The sequence below is a fragment of the Falco rusticolus genome, chromosome 18 (assembly GCF_015220075.1).
Source record: "Falco rusticolus isolate bFalRus1 chromosome 18, bFalRus1.pri, whole genome shotgun sequence".
Classification (NCBI taxonomy): Eukaryota; Metazoa; Chordata; class Aves; order Falconiformes; family Falconidae; genus Falco; species Falco rusticolus.
In genome coordinates this window covers 5,176,315-5,192,645 of record NC_051204.1, presented here as the reverse complement: position 1 = coordinate 5,192,645, position 16,331 = coordinate 5,176,315, and the positions used below count along the sequence as shown (strand labels likewise).

Genomic DNA, 16,331 nt, shown 5'->3' with positions numbered 1-16,331 from the left:
GAGACAGGGCTTGTTTTTCTCCCCAGGATCAGGGTTGGGTGATGCCCGTCCATGCAGAGAGCAATTTACCATTCAGGGATACTATAATTTAAAAGCATAAAAGCGTGCAGGGTCTGATTGGGATCGGCTCAAAGAACAAGGGCTTGGGTCGGGCTTGGGTCTGTTGTTGGCTTCCCCCCCACTCATATTTTTCTGTCTCGCATCCTGGTCGCCATGTTGCTGGGGTTTGTGTCAGGGATTCCCAGGAACTAGTTAAAATCGGGAAAAAGAAGCCAATTCCGAGGCTCAGAACATGAGACCTCTCAGTTTCTCGATGCGCTCCCTCTCCTACAACTCTTCACCTCCACATCTTAATTTGTGCCACTGCATTAAAGCAGCAGGCCCTGGTTTGTCGTATAATTATTGCATTTCTCTATCGTTCACTAACCCTGTGAATTTATTCGTATAAGGCGATGCCTTTCCCCTTGAGTAAGGAGATTTTTTTCCCCCTTGTGCCTCTGTGTGGTGCGTGGGAAAAATCCCTCTTTCCCCAAGAGGTTCTCTTTTCTTTTTTCTTTCTTCTTTTTTCTTTTTTTTTTCTCCCCCTTGCAACTTTGGTGTTAGCAAAAGCAGCAAGAACAGTTGGGAGCGTCTGGGAAGAGTTTCTTTTTGCATCCCAAACTCTGCTGCTGCATCCCAGCTCCCTAGTGACCCGCACCGTCCCTCAGGAAGGAGGAACTGGCAGCTTCATGACAAAGCCTGAGGCCCCCAAAATGCCACTTTAATTCAAACCAGCAAAAATCGATAATAAACCCAACTATTAATTTTTCCATCCACCCTGATCTGCTGAGTCAGTAGATTTATGCTGGTTTCGATAAGCACATTCACAGATACGAAATATTTAGGGAAATTCACCCTTGAAATGATCTGTGTTTTTTAACACTTTTTTATTTTCTTCACCTCTTTGCTAAACTGCACTTCGGCTTCAAGCTGTAGATTTATTATGTGTTTCTCAGAACCCCTTGCCACCCACACAGATGCTTGAACTGACAAAAGTTTCTAGGCTTCTGCCCGCGTGAATGCAGCCTGCCAGTCCCTCTCTGCTGCAAAATGGGAGAAATGGAGCTTGAACAAACAAGCTACAAACCAGCCACATTGCCATTCTGCAGCAGGCACCTTATTCTTGCTTTCCCCCTAAATTTTTACTTTCTAGACTTCCCGAATTCAGGCCCTTGATTCAACTTTTAAAAATCTTCCTTGGTTTAAGTAACTTTAGCAAAACCCGGATTGCTTTGCTGAGTGAGTTAGGCCAAGCTGTCAAAAGTCTTTCGAGAAAAAGATTGATTGTTTCTCTCTCTTTTAGGTTTGTGTGGACTCGGGCACTTTAAAAGGGGATGGTGGTGGTGAATCTTCCTGAGAAATGACTTTTAATTTTATTTATTTATTTTGTAAACTCTGGAAGTGGCATTGTTTATTGGTGGTGGGAAAAAAAGATGGGAAGGAAGAAATGTGATTTCAGAGATATCCATGACTTTAAAACATGTTCGGCCTTTAAGGAAAGTGCAAAGGGTCCATTACATCTGGCTGTAGAAGCAGAAGGACTACTCGGTTTCTTTAAAAATAATTTAACTTGGTAAATCAGGCCGGTCTAACTAGACTTGACTTGAAAGCTCACTTGATTTCCTAAGTGCTCATACCAGGCTCAGACACAAACCTCCGGCCCAAACACTGCTGCTGGCTTCAGCTTTCCGAGTCCTACAAGATACAGAGAGATGTATCTATGTACGTGATAGGGAAACAAACCCGGGCAGCGCCGGCCCCCACAGCCAGCCCCGGGATCCAGATCTGCCTTTCCCCGGCTGCCGACGGGCACCTCGGGGGGGCAAAGCCCCTTTTGCCACGCCCGGTTCCCCCGCCCCGGGGGTACAAACTCTCAACCAGGGTGTCGGGAGCTGCCCGGCGCAGGCAGGGCAGGCAGGGCAGGAAGAGCAGGCAGGGTGGGCAGGGTAGGCAGCGCAGGCAGCTCAGGCAGAGCCGCCCGGCAGCCCGCGGCCGGCCGAGGAGGGATGGCGGCGGCGGCGGCGGGGCGCGGACGGGGCGGGGGGGGCTTTTCTGGGGATCTTCTCTCGCTTTTTTTTTTTTTTTATCAATTAAAGAAAATAATGCTTTCTGTTTGGCACCAGGCCCCGCCTGCTATTGGCCAGGGCTGCCCACGTGACCAGGAATTGGCTGCAATTTCGCCCCAGTCTCGAGTTTAATAGAGCAAGGTCCCCATACGCCTGTATTATCAGCAATATAACAATTATAAAAAGCCCGAGAACCATCATCATCACTGCCATAAAAACTGAGGCCCTCAGATTTCTTTCCCTCTCCCCCTCCTACTCCCTCTCCCCCCTCCCGCTTTTTAAACCCTGGGCCCTGGAAAAGCCATGAATTTTGAATTTGAGAGGGAGATCGGGTTTATAAATAGCCAGCCTTCGCTCGCAGAGTGCCTGACGTCTCTTCCCGCTGTCCTGGAGACATTTCAAACTTCATCAATCAAGGACTCGACATTAATTCCTCCTCCTTTTGAGCAAACCATCCTCAGCCTGAATCCTTGTTCCAGCAGCCAGGCAAGACCGAGGAGCCAAAAAAGAGCATCTCATGGCCTGCTCCAGCTCCAGCCCCAGCCTCCAGCACAGCCCGGCCCCTTGGCAGCGGAATTCCCCTGGATGAAGGAGAAGAAATCGTCCAAGAAAGCTACCCAGGCTCCATCCTCTTCTTCCTCTTCTTCCCCCCCATCATCTTCCTCGGTGCCGGTCCCTGCCGCAGGATCTCCTGCAGGTTCGTATAATGAGGGGATGAGGGGGTGTTTGCTGAAATCGGAGAGGATCCGAATAATAAATAATTCCGGCCCCCCGCGCCAGAACAGCCCTACCCCAGCGCCCCCTCCCCAAACAGACTTTGCCCCGCACCTCCCCCGAAACTGTGTCACGCAATAAAATACACCGCAGCAATGTACACAGCCGGGGCGGGGGGGTGGGGGGTGGGGGGGGATTTCTCCTGCCTCCTCCACCCGCAAATAAAAAAGCAAATTGCTGCAACTTCTGCGAAAGCGAAGAGGGAGAGGGGTCCGGGGCAGCAGGGCTCTTCATCAGCTCCAGCGGGGGAACTGGCAGCTAAAACGCAGCTCCATTTGCTTGATTTTCTCTCCCAGCCCTGAAATTTTTAACAGCCTACAAAAGAGGAAAAAAATAATATCCAAACCAACAAAACCCGAAAGAAGAGTGGAGGGGGGGAAGAAAGACGGGTGGGTAACGCGGGGGCAGAGCTGGACTCTCAGCATCCAGCACGGCGGGATTTTCTGAGTGGGCGCTCCCCACTGCAAAACAAAAAATATACACCCCCCTCCCAAATCCTCCCCCAGCCCCCCAACAAAGCAATAGCTTCTCTTCCAGGAGCCCCTTGGCCGGGAAGCTCAGAAGCCCTGGCCAGGGACCCTCCTTCCCCTGGGACAAAGAGTTCAAGGCACAATGCACTGTTTCAGGATTTTGATGGCACCGTTCAGGTAGATGCTCGGGCAGGAGAGGGGCGGACAACCGAGCTCATTGGCCAGGTAATACGGGAATAATGAAATCAAAGCCCCGCAGCGTCCGTCCCCAAACTACTGGCACAAGGAGAAGGGAAAAAACAAACCACCAAACCAAACCGAAAAGGAAGGAATGGGTCGAAATTCCCCTTTATCGACGAAGGAGGCAGAAAAGGAAAGTCTCTAAAGGGAGAGGCCAGGGAGTAAAGTCCGTTCTTCCTCCTTGGGGCACGGGGACCGGAGAGTGGTTTCCAATCCTCTTCCACAGTGGGAAGAGTTTAATTAAACATTTATTTTCTCCCGTAGCGCCCCCCCCCAAGCCCCCCCTGCTCGTTAGTGCGGGGCACGGCTCTGCCCTGCCCGCAACAGGGAGGGGACGGACCCGGACCCTCCGCTTGCCCCCATCCCTCGCTTTGCAACGTGCGGTTTTCTGTGTGTTTAAGACATCCAGGGGCTGGCAGACAGCAGCGGCTCCAGGAGGCTCCGGACCGCGTACACCAACACGCAGCTGCTGGAGCTGGAGAAGGAATTTCACTTCAACAAATACCTCTGCAGGCCCCGGCGAGTGGAGATCGCGGCTCTGCTCGACCTCACCGAGCGGCAAGTCAAGGTCTGGTTCCAGAACCGTCGGATGAAGCACAAGAGGCAGACCCAGTACAAAGAGCCCCCCGACGGGGACCTCGCCTACCCCAGCCTGGACGAGGGCAGCGACCCGGCGGAGGAGGCCGAGGGGAGCCCCGCGCTCGGGCCGGCCCCGGAGCCCCGCGGGCCCTACCGGAGCGCCGAGGCGGGTGGCGGGGAGCCCGGGAGCCCGCTGTTCGCAGCGGCCGGGGCGGCGGCCGGCTCGGGCCCCTCGGACCGTGCCTACCCCGAGAGCCAGGACTCGCCTTTGTTGCCAGAGCTGAGCATCTTCTCGGCAGAGCCCTGCCTGCAGCTCTCGGAGGGGCTTTCTCCCGGCCTCCAAGGCTCCCTGGAGAGCCCCGTCCACTTCTCCGAGGAGGACCTGGACTTCTTTACGAGCGCACTTTGTACTATAGATTTGCAACACTTGAATTTCCAATAGCGACCCCCGCTCCCCGCTCGCCTCGCCGTTTCTGCCCCTTCCAGGCGCACCAGCCCTGTCCCGAGCCACTGCCAGCTCCCCCCAGTCGTCTGTAAAAGGTGGGGGGGGGGCACCCCCAAAAATAAACCCAAGCCATCTCCCATTCGATCGCCCCATCCTTCCCCCTCCAACACCCTCTTCTAAAGCTCCTCACACTGTGGGACCCGAATCACCCTCCCAATATTTATTCTAGAAGGCTCACATGAAAGAACAGCCCGAGTTTTGCTAAATGCAGGTATTTAATTATAGTTATATTTTTTCCCGTATTTATTTTAAAGAAAGCACCCGATAGTTCTCACGCGCATCAGAGATGTCAGCCCCCCGAAAGAAATTATTTGTAAATCCTTCGAGCGACTTTCTCAGGAATCAGAACGAGACTTTTTAGATTTCTTAATAAAATAAAATTAAATTTAAAAAAACAGAGGATTTTTCCTTCCTCTTTTTAAGTTTTAGATGTAGACTATTTATTCAAATCCTTTAATAGTAAATGGCAAATTATTTATTGTACATTATTTTCATAGAGTAAATAAATGTCTTTATAAAACCAAGAGACGTGTGTCGCTACACATTTCATTCGAAAACGTGCTAATTTTTTGCCTGAACCATTCGCCTTCCTCTTTCCTGCTTTGCAGTAATGATGTCCTAATAATCTCCTCGTGTGCACTGAGAGGAGACAAAAGAAATTGCTTCCAACTAACATTTCAGGAGGCTTCGGGAGTCAGAAATATTTGCTGCGTTCAGTTCTGTTCGCATTTTCCGTGAGCGTGCTCTTTATTTATTTTATTTTTTCCTAAATGAAAGCAGGACATTTGTTTCTAATTTTAACATTGGCCGTTATATTTTTTGTAACTGAAAAACCCTCCCTTAAGGAAGTCGCCGGATAAAGGGATGGAAAGCAACACAAAGGCAGCGCTCGGAGGGGCTCCGCGGAGCCCCCGCACATTCCACGGCCCACGGTGGGGGCGGCGGGGCCGCACAGCCCCCCGCGGGGACTCCCCCTTCTCCCGCAGCCTGTTTCTTGCCTTCAGCCCTCTCCTTCTCCTCTTTGCGGCAGAAAATACAGACGTACCACATTGAAATTAGTGGTGTTTTAAGCGTCCCGGACTACAAACAAAAAACGGGCAGAAAGGCAGGATTTTGAGTAAGTGCAAAAAATCCACCTTGGAAGGGTGGTGCGTGCCGGCATTTTAGCCAAAAAATAAATGTTACAGAGGAAAAGAGGGGTAAGAGCTTAGCCTGGAAGAGGCCTTTCTTTTTTCCTCTCTTCTTTTTTAGCAGTGCAAACCAGAACCCCCTCGGCCTTGCAAATCTGTGATCTCCTTCCACGGCAGTTTGTGCTGCTCTGTCCCGGCTGGCGGATCCCTTTACGAAAGCTTTCTCGCAACATGTAATTTTAAATACAAAACTCATATATCAGGGAGGGTGAGGCGGGAGTGGGGGTGGGGAGGCTTATGAATGAAAAGGGGTCAGCGCAGGAATCAGTCGCGGTGACACCCAAAATAAATCATATTACGTCTTTGCTAAGTCATTGGTGTTTCCTCAGACACGGCAGAAATTTGGTAGGCGTTCAAGCGGGGTTTGTGCGAAAGTAACGCGGAAAGGCGAGCCCGGAGGGACGGCGAGGGGCAGGGGGAGAGCGGCCAGGGAAGGGGAGGGGGGGACACCCGCGGAGGCGGCCTTGAAATGGAGCAGGGAGCCGCGGAGAGGAGCGGAGCAGCCATGACAAGCCGCCTTGCTTTTCTTTGCGTTCAGGGCAGGGGAAGGCGCAGGCCGGGCCACCCTCCCGGCTCCCCCGGCCCGCGGGCCGCCGCGGGGAGCCAGCTGCGCCCGGAGGGGCACCGGCCTTGGGGGGGACTCCTGGAGGCTGCCGCCCCCTCCCGCGGAGCCCCGGGCCGGCCTTGCCTGGTGCCTGGAGGGTGTCTGGGGGGTGTCATCGTCTGCCGGAGCCCCCCCGGGGAAAGCGCCGAGTCCGGGAAACTTCCGCATGGCCGCCCGGTATTTCATTTCGGATTAAGAGCATCCAAGCTGGGATGGCTTTCTACTTCGGGCTGTAAAGAGAAATAAAATGGAATAAAGCAAGCCCTCGACAGATGTTTTCGAAATTGCTGTTCGCAGATCTGGATTATCTCTTCCCGCTGAAACAAAGGGGGGTTGATTTTACGGCTACCTTTTCATTCTTAATAATGTCACCAGCCTCTTTCCCTACGAAACAAGCAGAGGTTTCAAACCTCCTGCAATCTCACTCCAGGAAGGAGTAGGTTTATATTGAAAATCGAAGTAGATTGCAATTAAAATACGCCAGTGAACATTACTTAACACCTTCCCATAAATAAAAGGAAGAGGCTAGCGCCCAGCCCGCACTGCCTGCGGACGAGCCGGTCCGCATCCCGGCCTGGGGGCCACATCCCCCCCCATCTAGCTGCCCTCTCTCGCCGATCCCTGTCCGCTCTGGAAACCCCAGAGCCATGCAGGGGGGAAGCAAGTCCCGGCACAGCCCAAGGACCACAGAAGGCTATTCATTATCTTTAAGTTTATTTAATATCTCCAGCTTCTGGAACATACTCAGAGGCAGCGTTGGCACTGCCAGACGTTGTCTATCAAAGCGCCATTTGTTCCAGTGCTTTACATATTTCCCCTCTTGCCTCCTCCCCCTCGCCAGCCTGAATACAGGCTCGTCGGGGGCGGCGGGAGCGGGGATCAGATGGTCGGGGCTGGCCCACGCCGAGCGCCCCGGGCCGCGGCGGCAGCGCGGGGCTGGCGGGGCGGGGGCCGTAGGCCCGGCCCGCTGCCCGTTCTGGGTCGGGATCACGGATCTGCACGGATCCCCGTGGCTCCTCCAGAGAGGGCAGCTCCCTCACTCAACTTTAAAATAGGTGCGCATAGATGGATCTCTGCACAAATTGATCTCGCAGCGGATTTCCACAAACACACACGCCCTTTCCGTGGGGAAGGGAGGAGGGGAAGGGAGAGGCGGAGGGGAGGGGACAAGAGGGACAGGGTCCTCTGCAGGGTCCCCCCTTGCTGGGGGCTGGGAGCGGGCGGCCTCCTCCTGCAGCACCGAGGTGGGATGGGGGCGGGGAAGGGGTTTCCACGAGCCCCCCAACGTAAACCCTGACACCTTATCAATACAGATCTCTAACAAGGGCTCTTCTGCAGATCATAATGACTTCTCAAAGTTGCTGCAGGTCTAGAAAGCATGCCAGTCACAGCCACAGATCAATTCTACACCCACGGAAAGTGACTTAATAAATGGAACCTCGCCAGTTATTATCCTTGCTAACAGCAGGCCCCTTCTTATTTGTCCTAATTAGCAAGACTGAAATGTCGGAGGAAAGAAGGGGAATATTCAATAAAATCTAAATTATTGAATGACTGTAAGATTTCACCATTAGTTCAGCCATTCTTTACCTTCTTCAAAATGTCAAACAAATGGGGAACGCGTATTTGCAACCCTGCCCTTCTGTTCTGTGCAACTGGAGGGCATATATTAAGCATATTAAGCGTATTCAGCTCTTGATCGTTGTCAAAACACTGCAATTGCCTCGCGATTATTAACCTAGGAATATGCAAATGAGATAGGCTCGCACGTGCGGTAGGGATGCTAAAGTAATATTTATCTTGTGCTGATCTAGTCTGGGGATGTGTTTGCTAAGAGCTACTCGAAGCCCTGAAGATGCTGAACCAACCCATTAGAGCCCCCGGGAAGGCTCAAGACGGAAAACCTTCTGTGAAGGCAAGGCGGGCGGCGAGGCAGGGGTCGAGCCTCTGAGGTGTGAGGTGGGAAGAGTTAAGTCCTCCTGGGGAATCACTCCGACCTTCCTCCGGAGCCGCCGGTGGCAGGGAGGTGCCGGGAGTGTTCCTTCAATGACCGTTTTCTCAGCCGAGTTGTAGCATCCCTTTCCAGCGCTTCGCCGCACCCCTGTCCTCGACGGCCAGAGCTTGAAGAATGCTGCTAATATGCTTAGTACATGCTCCACCACCACCAAAGGAGGAGCTGGCAGAGGGGACGTTTTTCTGCTCGCCATGCTGGCACCTCCCGCATTTATCCCGGCTTTGCTGGTTGATTTTTTTCTCTTTATATACATAGAAGGGGGAAAATACAGAATGCCGGGTCTGGAGAAACTACCTTAAGAATCGCTGCAGTCAGGCAGGGTGAATCTAGCCCTCAACCCCAGTGGGATGCTCTTTAAACTAACACCGGTTGACATGAATAATGCTGACCTACTAATATTAGCAACACTGATGAAGCTGTTAATAAATTCATGCACTTATTAAAGGGCGGGTTTAGGTGGAGCTAGCCCCCGTCGGGCCTGCCAGGAGCTGGATCTGAATGAAACTCGAGGGCGGTTTTAGGCCCCCCCGGGCTCAGCCCCGGCCCTGGACATCCCCCCAGAGCTGCCCACGCCACCCGGGCCCGGGCAGGGGTCCCTCGGCGTGGCCAAGCTGTCCTGGGGGAAGGCGAGGGCCGCCTAGACGGGGCTCAGCCGGGGTGAGGGTCCCGTAGGGTCTGCCCGCTATGAGAAGGCGCACGGCTATAGCTCCTCAGAACCATCGCAGGAGGAATTGGATCTTTTGGCGCAAGAGGAGGTGGGTTTTGAGGGGTTTGTGCCACCCTGAAAAGGGAAAAAAAAATCTAAAGAGGCACTTCTCACCCAAATCTTCCACTCAAAGTGTTGTTCAGGAACCCGAGAACATAAACCAAACATGTCCCTCTCCCTGGCTAAGAAGGCTCCCATCCTCTCCGGGGGATGCTGACCACCTGTGGGCCGTCCCCGCCCAGAGACCCTCACGACATCGCGCCAGTGCCGGTCCCCAGCCCGGCCGGTCCCCGCCGCTCCGCACGCCCAGCTCCCGAGAGCGGCAGATAAGGATTATTGTATCTTATCTTAATTGTCGCGCATTTATTCTGCAGCGCGGAGATAGCCCGCTCTTGTAACTCGTTAAAAGGATTCCTTCTGCATTTCTTTAGACTCTCAAACTCTGCAGATTTTTTCCATGTACTATTTGATTTTCCCTCTTCAGTTTTTAGCCCCAAATATAGCTTAGCAGGTGATGATCTAACCAAGACACATGCCGGGGCTATAAATTTCTCTGACAATTTCTAGGGACAAGTCCTTTTTGGTGATAGCGAGGTCTGCAGCCAAACACGCACCCCCAGCGCCAGCAGTGCTTCTTATAAATCACCCCGCCAGGAGCCAGAAGTGACATTTCTTACGCACGACACAAACTTTCTCCGCAGAGAGTTATATTTAACTCCAAAACGAAGCATCTGAAGACTCCGAGCACTCCGGAGCCTTCGGAAATGCTTCATTCCTTCTGTATCGCCTGCATGGAAAACTCCTCGGTCTGCCTGGGGTGAAGATTTTTTACAGGAGGTGCACCCACAAACTGCCTCGAGAAGGGCCCTATCCCCCGTGTCAGGAGTTGTTTGAAAGCAAAGAAATCGTCTTTTGGGGAAGGGAGAAATCTCCCCCCCACCCCCCCCACCCCGTCTCCAGCCCCGCAGAGCCGGTTTATGCCACGAAGAGGGAGAAACTGCTCTCAGGCGAAGGTTTATTTTAATAAGATGTCTCCATCGGGTTGGAACAAAAGGCGTGGTTTTCCCCAGGGGGCCAAAAGCCCCATATTGCTTATTTAGTGGGGAGGGGGTGTGGGGGTGTTTCCACGCCGGGACAGCGAGCGTTTTGTCACGCCGAGTCCCTCTGCCTCGGGGTGGGTGTAGGGGCCAAGGACAGGGGATGCCCTTGGTGGGCATCAGAAGTCCTCTGCCACCAACAGCTCCGCGAAAAAACGATGTTATGTTGCTGCTGACCTCCTAATTTCTTATCTGCCCATCAAGCGAAGCCTGAGGTTTAGGGGCGGCAGCTTCTGATGTGCTTCAGGCCCGCATTGCTGCCGGGGAGCGGGGGCAGAGCGGCGCGGGGCGCTGCGCCCTCGGTGCCGTGCGAGCCACCCGCGGCAGGCGGGGAAGGGATGCCCGCTGCCTCCCAGGGCTAACCGGCCCTCTCCGGGCAACGCGGCTTCTTTTTCCAGGGATCAAAGAGCTAAACATGCCCCGCTCACCCTCTATCCTCATCCGTCTCCAGATATTTAATTTCAATCCTGTTGAGTGACAGACAGCAGCCGCCCCAAAACGGTGCCGTCTGTGGTATAAGGAATAACTACTGTCTCCCTCAATATATAAGTGAAAATCAAATAATAAATATAATGAAAGGCTAAGTAACTGTTGGGAGTGGGGATGGGTTAGGACACAGCTCTAATAATTTGAGGATCTCCACTTACACCTTTTCTTTGACCGCTTTCCCTCTCTCAGCTCCCCATAAAGGAGATTTTAAAGAAATATATGTGTCAGTTATCGAACTGGGCTCACCCGGCGATTGGTTGTTAACGATAATCTCGTATTTCTTTCTCCTGCGTGTTATGAAGTTCTGTACTGAAATTAGGTCTCACACCTTCTCCACACGGGGAATTAAACCCAGAAAAAATAACAGCGGTGATCTGATCTCTGACTCAGAGCAAGGGCCTAAGGAGGAAGTTTGGAAAAGCCATTCCCAGTTTGTCTGCGTGCGCGTTAGCGCTGCGGCTTTCGAAAATACCGCGCAGTCGCCACAAGCCATGCATTTTGGGGAAGGTCGTGCCACTTTGGGGAAGTAAGCCGGAGCCGGGGCTGGGGGCGGCGTGGCCCGAAGAGCAGCTCCCGCTCTCGCCCCGCCCGGGGTTGTCCGGCCGGCAGCTCCGGGAAGGGGGGACCGGGGGAGCCCCGGGGCTGCCGGCCCCGGGCAGGGAGCGGGCAGCCGGCACCTTCCGTCCCCCAAGAGCTGCCCGGGTTTTGGTGTCCGGGCTCCCGCAGCAGGTAAGGAGTGAGGGGCCCGAGCAGGCTCCGAGAGGAGCAGATGGCGAGCGGCCCGCAGCACCCGGAGTCCGGGAGGAGCGGGACGGCAGCGGCCTCCCTCTGGGAGGAAACCGGCTCCAACACCCCGTCTTTCGCGATCTGACAGTTGCCTCCACAGAGGGACAAAAACCAGCCTTTGCCAAAGTGAGTTCAGCTCCGCGCATCTCCTCCCCGGCTCCATCTCCGCGTTCCGCCCCGAACCCCACCGGCAGCTCCCTTCTCCCCCAAGGCCGGGGGTGGGGGGACTCCCGGGAGCCCGGGGCCCGCATTCCGTCCCCTGCTCGGGGCAGCATCCTGGCTGCATTTCACGGCTACAGTTAGCACCCCGTCCCATCCGATTTTTCCATTTATAGGAGGTACTGTTTTCATCTCAGAACTGCCTCGGGTCCAAGCTTGGTTTAGCCTTCCCTGAAAGGAGATGCACAGCAAAACTTTTCCCTCCATAACTCCACAGCAGTGAGCTCTCTCGGAGCTAATTCTGAAACTCCAGAAGACAGCTGTATTTTAATGACGTAAAGCATCCCCTTAATGTAACAGTGGAGTGAGATCACGGTGGAAAATTATCAGACAATACGGAACAATTGATTCAAGGATGAAATAAACATCTATCCTTTTCTTTTTTCATTTTGCACCCATAAATCATCTATTGTAAGCATCGTTTAAATATAATACATTCATTTAAACGCGAGTGCAACATAATATAAAAAGCACTCCTGGAATCAAATTAGAAACCGCTTTCTCTTGCGAGGGGAATGACATGAGAGTTGCTTTGAATCTTTATAATCACTTTCGGTTGTTTTATGCAGAAAAGGAGGTAGAGAGTTTCATAGAACATTCGTAACCTAAAATATTTCCTTTTTGAATACCTCAGCATCAGCAAAGTCGGCAGAATAAATGAATAAATAGGCACACTGCTCTGGAAGTAGTTTTCTCCTTATTCTTTTTACTAAAGGACGAGAGATGTAATTGGCTAAAACTCACGTTTTCTCTCGGGGGGGATTTAAAGGAGGGAGGAAGGTTGATGTCATGGCTGCCTGTGTTGCACTTTCTTAACAAATGTTACCCCAACGTGTTGCATCAGCCAAACCTACCAACTAAAGGATGTGTTTATGCCTTTCAAAGTGAACTTTTGGCCTAGGGGAAAAAAAAAAAAAAAGAAAAAAAAGAGCCCTCCTGGTTCTTCTTAAAAGCTGAATAACCAGTAAATATCCTGACAAGTAACAAATGACTGTGGGCGTCATATTGTTGGGTGCTCTTGTCTCCCTTCTGCTAACAAGTAAATAAATGTTGCCTACCTATGTTTCCATTCTCCAGCAGTGGAGTGGCTGACCTGAAGTCAGTGTCTTTCCACCTACTCATCAGCTGGACTCTGCTAGGAGAAAGCTCCATCTGACACCAGATTTGAGCAAAGATCAAACCAGGTTTGCCATGGAAAAGCAGAGCTTAATGCCCCAGAATTGGTTAAAGCCCTTAAAACATTCCCTGTTTTCAGTAGCAAATGTGTAGGTGCACAGGTGCGTGGATGGATAGGAAGATATGCAGATAGATACATGGATCATTTCTGATTCCATTCCTCTAATTGCTAAGCTGGGCATGGTATTTCTCCAACAAAAGACATTCTGTCTTCCTAACTTTATTTCATCGCCTCATTAGAATATTGATTTAATTACATTGCTTTTACCCACACTGGCTCTAGACACAAAGCCGGTGTGGCAAAATTAAAACACATAGAGCGTATTTTTCTTAGGAGCTTTTATTAGACTCCTCAGCCCAGAAAATGCCAGATACGTTCAAGCCACTTTCAAGGGAAAAGTTTCGAAATGAAGACAAGAGCATCCTTTTGTGCTTGGGGGAGCAGTCAGACCTCCCTATCTCTTTTCCCTCTGCCTTTCTTTTTCTCACATGGAACTAGGGCTGGGGAAAACCTTTTTAAGTTGGGGCAAGGAGAAGTTCTGCTGGAATTGGCTAGTCGCATAACTTGGGGGCCTTTTTAGCACTTAAAACAGTTGTGGATAATTCTAATTCTTCCCCTCCACCTCCCCGCACCCCACCTCCCTCCACTCTTTTAAAGTCTTTGAGGAAAGATTTTGACGTATTCGTGTTGTTATCAGATTGATGGGCAGGGTTTGATTGAAACCCCTTTGTCATGCAAATGTCAGGGCCTTGATGGATGAGCTCAGAGATGTGACAAACTTCAGGAGCCCCTCGCTCATTGGGCTGGGGTAGACCACGTGGCCGCCTCCCCCGGCCCCCACCCCGGCCCCGCCGCAGGCTGCGGGGTTCGAGGGCCAGCGATGCATGGAAGGAAGTTTTACAGCTTTGACATACTATCTAAAGGTTGTAGGGCAGGCGGAATCCCCCCCAAAACAGGCTGACCCTCCTCCATCAGTGGCAGATGGACAATACTAGGATGAACTCCTTCTTAGAGTATGCAATTTGTAACCGTGGGACGGGCGCCTACCACCACTTAGAGCAGAGCTCCCCTTCCTTCCCCTCGTGCTCAGGTAGCCCCGCCAGTGACACTTTGAACGGGGACGGGCGCTTTGGTGTGGGAGGGAGCGCGGCCACGGCCGCCCACCTCCCCCAGCAGAGCCCCGGCTACCACCCTCCCTCCTCCGGGCGCCCCAGCCCCTTCCCGGGCGCTGCCCCGGCCGCCGGGTACCCAGCCCAAGCCTGCAGCCCCAGCTACGGGCACCACCAGCTCTACCTCGGCCAGCAAGACGCGGATGGGGTGTACTTCCAGGCGGCCGGGTACTCCGCCAGCGCGGGATCCAGCCTCAGCCCCTTAGCAGAGAGTTACTGCGGGGCAGTGGCGGCCGCTGGGCAGTACCAGCAGCAGCACCTTTACGGGCAGGAGCAGCCCAGCTACTTGCCCGGCGTTTACAGCAACCTCTCGCCTTCTTTAAACGAGGACAAAGACTCTGCGTGCCCCTCCGAGCCGTGCCCCAGCGCTACGCAGACCTTCGACTGGATGAAAGTGAAGAGGAACCCGCCCAAGACAGGTGAGTTTGGGGGGAGCAGAGCTTGGCGAGGACGGTCCCCATCAGGGGGAGGAGGGAGGTGGAGGGCAGTTCCCCAGCCCTGCCAGGAAAGGTTTGCCTTCCCCGGGGTTTGTACCCAAGGTAGCTGGGCTCATCTTCCAGGGGAACAGGGATGTGGTTTGCTTTGGGTTTTTGGCTCAGCTCTGCGGAAAAACCAGCTAGAGATTGTCCAGACACGTCTGATGGAGGGTCCCTGAGCTCAGCTTCCCACAGGCCCAATGCGTTTGGAATAGGAAACGCTCCGGGCTTCCTGCTTCTTCCACAGTCGTGGCTTCCATCTCCCCTATTGTTCAACTTCCTTCTCTACAACCTTCCTTAAATCACAATCTTCCCTCCCCCCCCCCCCCGCTCCATCATCACCCTTCCTTTCCACTTCTTCCCACCTACGGTCGGGTCTCATGGCAGTTTGCAGGGAACTGGAGGAAATGGTTGCAAGGGAAGAGGGGGCAGCCCTGCAGAGCCTGGGCTGGTGTGTCCCTCCGGGTTGTATCCCTGGGCTGGGCAGCCAAGGGTAGCTGAGGGTACAGGAGGGAGCCCGAAGCTCTGGGCGATGGAGGGACCAAGCGCTCAGGAGAGGAGGGGAGTAGGGGTGAGCCCGCACCCACAGCTCCCCAGTCCCAGCGAGGGAGTTGTTTTGGCTGCTCCTGGCCTGTTGGTGTTTGCTCGTTAACAGCTAAAGTGTCGGAGTACGGACTGGTGGGCCAGCCCAACACCATCCGCACCAACTTCACCACCAAGCAGCTGACAGAGCTGGAGAAGGAGTTCCACTTTAACAAGTACCTCACCCGGGCCCGGAGGGTGGAGATCGCCGCTACCCTAGAGCTCAACGAAACCCAGGTCAAGATCTGGTTCCAGAACAGGCGGATGAAGCAGAAGAAGAGGGAAAAGGAAGGTCTTGCCCCAGCTTCTGCCTCCAGATCTGCGAAGGAAGCTAGTGAAGCCTCGGATCAGTCCAACTGCACCTCACCTGAGGCCTCTCCCAGCTCGGTGTCTTCCTGAAACACATCCGCGCAGGGCACAGAGATGAGCCCCTTGGGGGGCAGCTGCTCCCTGCAGACCCCGACAGACACACACGCACCTCCCACGCACAGCCCCATCCACACACACGCGTGGAAGCAAGGCCACGCTTGCCTCCAAGCAGTCCCCCTTGCTCTGGCTGTCTCCACAGTGTGATACCAATTCTCCCGCTTGCATTTCTCTCTTAATTTATAGACCCTCTGTAAAACACTGGACTCCAAAGGAGCAGCCGTGTCCTCGTATATCCTTAGCAATAGGCATTTGTCTCAGGGACGTGTCTCCCTCTCCCCTCTCCCTCCCCTATAGGAACTGCACTTTCAACTACAGAAACTTTAAAACGAATTTAGTTCTCTCCCGTTTAAAAAATGTGCACAACGACTTTTGCCTGCAAGAATCCTACGTTTAAAGTATTTTTCCTCCCCGCGAGGTTGTAAAAAAGTTTTGGGTATTTTTTTGTTTCCTTTTTTATTTACTGTATGTATATCTTGGAATGAGATCTGAGGCGCCCAAGATGCTAAGGGCCTCCGCAGAGACCCAGACACCAAGCAAACAATGCAACTCCTCTGCTACCATTTTGCACTATTACTGCTTTACAGGGTTTTCCACACGCTCCGCGACCACGGCTGTTACTGCTTCTGGGGGAGGGAGGGTTGTGCTATCAGAGGAAACGAGATGAGGCAAAGGCTGACCCCGGGGTATTTTGGGCAACGGTCACTGTCGTAGGAAGTGTGA

At 53.1% G+C, this 16,331-nt stretch overlaps 2 protein-coding genes across 2 annotated transcripts; both read left to right on the top strand.

Annotated features, from left to right (window-relative positions):
• Positions 1 to 2,227: 2,227 nt before the first annotated feature.
• HOXB2 (homeobox B2) lies at positions 2,228 to 5,156 on the top strand. Its single transcript, XM_037411597.1, has 2 exons — positions 2,228 to 2,802; positions 3,991 to 5,156. The coding sequence occupies exons 1-2, from the start codon at positions 2,409 to 2,411 to the stop codon at positions 4,608 to 4,610; spliced, it is 1,014 nt and encodes a 337-aa protein (XP_037267494.1). The 5' UTR covers positions 2,228 to 2,408; the 3' UTR covers positions 4,611 to 5,156.
• An 8,780-nt stretch (positions 5,157 to 13,936) lies between these two features.
• On the top strand, positions 13,937 to 15,581 carry HOXB1 (homeobox B1). The gene is made up of 2 exons (XM_037411273.1): positions 13,937 to 14,543; positions 15,256 to 15,581. The coding sequence occupies exons 1-2, from the start codon at positions 13,937 to 13,939 to the stop codon at positions 15,579 to 15,581; spliced, it is 933 nt and encodes a 310-aa protein (XP_037267170.1).
• The last annotated feature ends 750 nt before the right edge of the window (positions 15,582 to 16,331 follow it).

What these genes read in the sequence shown, in the direction of transcription:
- HOXB2 (XM_037411597.1), top strand. Translation starts at nt 2,409, where the DNA reads ATGAATTTTGAATTTGAGAGGGAGATCGGGTTTATAAATAGCCAGCCT. An exon ending in TGCCGCAGGATCTCCTGCAG is followed by an intron (nt 2,803 to 3,990) that starts GTTCGTATAATG and finishes TGTGTGTTTAAG; the next exon opens with ACATCCAGGGGCTGGCAGAC.
- HOXB1 (XM_037411273.1), top strand. Translation starts at nt 13,937, where the DNA reads ATGGACAATACTAGGATGAACTCCTTCTTAGAGTATGCAATTTGTAAC. An exon ending in GAGGAACCCGCCCAAGACAG is followed by an intron (nt 14,544 to 15,255) that starts GTGAGTTTGGGG and finishes GCTCGTTAACAG; the next exon opens with CTAAAGTGTCGGAGTACGGA.